Below are 3,540 nucleotides of genomic sequence, written 5' to 3' on the forward strand. Positions count from 1 at the left end.
GGTCCCCGTGGGGAGGGGCTCCCGCTGGCCCCGGGCTGCCCCTCCCCATGGGGAGGGGCTCCCGCTGGCCCCGGGGCGGTCACTGCGGGGTGGCCTGGGTGCCCACAGCGACCGCTGGCTGCGACACACCTCACTGCCCAGCCCTGCCCTGGGAAAGGCACCCGTATCACCCCTCCGTAAGAATGGTTTGAAGTTTCCATGTTTACTTTTCTCTAAGAATTATCCGAAATGGGCTTTGAATCCCAGATTAAGGGTTTTGAAATTTCATCACGTCCCGGGGAGTAAGTGCCGCCTGAGGCAGATCAGCTCTGGGGCAGTTGAAGAACTCTGACCTGCGGCTGGTGACGCGTCTCAGGAGCGTCCTGAGACACCTTTGTGTCTCTGCGGAACCACCCCCTGGGCTGCGATCTGTGTAAGTCAGTTATTTTACGGTTAGATTCTGACACGGGCGGGGTACACACGTCGCCAGCCCCCCTTGAGGCGTCAGCGTTAGAGAGCAGACCGGGGGACACGCGGGGCCCCTGCGGTCACAGGGGCGCTGAGGACAGGGTGACCCCTGAGCCCCGGTCTGGATCTGTCCCGGCAGCCCGGCCTGGCCGCCCCACGCGGGGAGGGGCTGCGGCCTGTGCGCGGTACCGGGGCCTTTTGCTCAGCGGAGCGGCCCTGCTCGGGCGGCCTCGCCCCCGTGCGGAGCACCCACCTCGGTGATGAAGTCCCCGATGTCTCCCGGGTGCGGCACCACGGGCCTGACCGGGTACTGAGGCTCGGCGCCCACGGGCCGCTCGTCCACCCGCCGCACCCCCGGGGCCTTGCTCAGCACGTGCTCCATGGACTCCGGCTGCTGCAGCTGGCTGAGGTCGTAGTCCTGGGGAGGGGCCGGGCGGGGGTACCAGCGGGGGCCGCGGGCAGGGGCGCCCAGCGCGCCTGCCGCCCCGTCCCGTCACCCGGTCTGCCCTCCCCGCAAAGCCCAGTCCTGCCCGTGACCCCAGGCTGCCCTCGCCGGTCTGACGCTCCCCCAGGGCCCCGGGGACCGCACCCCGCCCCTGCCAGGACGCGCCTCCTTTGTTCCCGGGAACAGCCCGGGGCTGGGGCTCCCGTTCACCTGTCTTAAGCGGGCACTGAGCTCTAGTGGGGTGCACAGCCGCCCCAAGTCCCCCACGGCCACCTCAGACCCAGAGTCCAGCCAGGCAGCTCCCTGGAGTCCACGCTCCCAGGCGCCCCGTGCACGTCCCCGTTGTGCGCGCGGGCCGGGGGTGGGGGGACAGGGCTGGGGTCCCGGCTAAGGGGGGAGAGCGGGATGGGGGGCGCCGTGCCAGCCCCCGGGTGCGGGCGAGGGCGGGCAGGGAGGCCACGCCCATCTCTGCTGCCCTGGCAGGTGCGTGGGCCCCTCCGCACCGAGACGAAGGACAAAACGCCCTCCAGCTGCGAGCCTGGAGGGGGCCGCGGCCACGTGCCTCACCTGGTCCTCCTCGCCGCCCCCTTCCTCGTCGTACTTGAGGATGTTGTCACGCACGTCGTCCTCGGGGTCGATGAGCAGCTGCTTGGTGTGGCGCTCCTTCTCCCTCCGCTTCATCCACACCACGAACAGCAGGACCATGGCTGTGGGGGCAGGGGCCGCGCCGTGAGCAGCGGCGCATGCGCGTGTGAGCACGGGTGCGCATGCGTGGCTCAGCCGTACTCACTGAGCAGGATGACGACGCAGATGAGAATGGCCACGATGGCGCTGGTGCCCAGACCAGCCGCCGCCACGGCGCCAACCGTGGTGCAGTCGCCGTTCTCGTCGCACGGGCACACCTTGACCTTGATAACGGACGTGTTGGACAGCGGAGGGTTCCCGGAGTCTGTGACGATGATGGGGACATCGTACATTCCAGCCTCCAGGTAGAGGATACGCAGGCTCAGCTGAGCATAGTCACCTGGCAGAGGGGCAGGACAGGCTTCGTTCAGTCTGCAGCCAGCACTCCTTTACCCCAGGACTTCGAGGGGACAGAGAGTCTGACAGCACGAAAATCTAAACTATATTTGGTCCATGCACGCACGCACACACGCACGCGCTAGATCGTTCCGTAAAGTGAAAAGATATTGTCAGTTCAAGAAAAGAGCAATTGCAACGTGTAGGATGAAGAAGTCACTTCCTTAATATATAAAGAGTTCTGCCAAATCAATTACAAAAAAACCTCAAAGAAATTTAGGCAAGGGCATTGAACAATTAACGGAAGAAACAGCAAATGGCCAATGAATAGATGAAAAGAGGGCACTGGTAGTTAAGAGATGAAAACGGAGACAATGATTTTGGCTAATATTGGGAAAATGCTCTTTAAAACTGACATTCAGGGCTCCTGGGCGGCTCAGTCAGTTAAGCGTTCGACTCTCGATTTCGGCTCAGGTCGTGATCTCATGGTTCGTGGGATTGAGCCCTGGATTGGGGTCCTTGCTGACAGCATGGAGCCTGCTTGGGATTCTCTCTCTCTCTCTCTCTCTCTCTCTCTCTCTCTGCCCCTCTCCCTATTCACACACTCTCTCTTTCAAAATAAACATAAAACATTTTCTAAAAACCAGAAAATAATGACATTCAGTGTTGGTGAGGGCTTGGGTAAGCAGGTGTTCTCTTGTACTCCTGGTCAAACTACAAATTGGTGTGACCTTTCCGGATGCATCCTCGGTGCTAGAAAATTTCAGAATCTGGATGCCCTTTTATACAACAAATCCACACCTAGGAAACTGCCCTCGGAAATAGATCGGTCAGGGTCCCGCCAGTCAGTGCCGCGTGCAGGAAGCAGTCACAGACATGAGTGGCTGGGGCTGCAGGATGTTGATGGCCGTGCTCGTTCTAAGAGTGGGACTGCCTTCATGGCCCCCTCAGGGACGGACTGGAGCACGGCCAGCGTCCCCTGCCTCGTGGGGGTCCGGTGGGGGGGAAAGGGCTCCCGTCCCCACCGCTCACTCTTCCGTGGGCCCCCTTGGGGTGCTGCGCCCCAGACGTGTCCACTCTGCTGGTGCCGGAGGCGGGCTCACCGTTCAGGCGGGTGATGGTCCAGTTCTTCCGCACGGCGGCCGGGGCAAAGGGCAGCTCGAAGACGTAGGGGCCAATGTTGGGGTCAACGTCGGCATCGGCCGCGGTGATGTTGATGGCGTTCAGGCTGGGCTTCTCACAGATCTGTGCCTCCTTGGGCAGCAGCTCGGGGGCGTTGTCATTGATGTCGATTAGATAGATCTGGAGGGTTCCGGTGCCACTAGCAGGGGGGATCCCTGTGGGACAGGCACAGGGTGACTGTGCGGGGTTGCTCCTGATTCTCCACGACCACGGGCACACGATGATGCACGTGGGACCCACCCCAGCCCCACCGCCCTACCCAGGGATGGATCCCCGGCCACGTCCACAGCCCTGAGCCTGCACCAACACCTGCTGTACAACACACACAACCACTCAGCTGTGGAGCTGCCAGTGTGTGCGCGCACACACGCGTTGCACACATGCAACACGTGTGTGCATGCACACACACGTGTGCACACATGCATGTGCACAGTCGCCCACAGCAC

The 3,540-nt window shown here is 62.4% G+C and overlaps 1 protein-coding gene across 1 annotated transcript in view; it reads right to left on the bottom strand.

The window, feature by feature from the left end:
• CDH4 (cadherin 4) overlaps positions 1-3,540 on the bottom strand; it is a 533,618-nt gene that overhangs the window by 1,057 nt on the left and 529,021 nt on the right. Inside the window, exons 13-16 of the mRNA XM_049650379.1 lie at positions 3,016-3,249; positions 1,683-1,916; positions 1,460-1,599; positions 701-865 (exon numbers count right to left, since the gene is read on the bottom strand). Of these exons, the coding sequence (XP_049506336.1) occupies positions 701-865; positions 1,460-1,599; positions 1,683-1,916; positions 3,016-3,249 (773 nt within the window). The remainder of the gene's footprint in view (positions 1-700; positions 866-1,459; positions 1,600-1,682; positions 1,917-3,015; positions 3,250-3,540) is intronic.

Source organism: Panthera uncia, assembly GCF_023721935.1.
Source record: "Panthera uncia isolate 11264 chromosome A3 unlocalized genomic scaffold, Puncia_PCG_1.0 HiC_scaffold_11, whole genome shotgun sequence".
NCBI classification, from domain to species: Eukaryota; Metazoa; Chordata; class Mammalia; order Carnivora; family Felidae; genus Panthera; species Panthera uncia.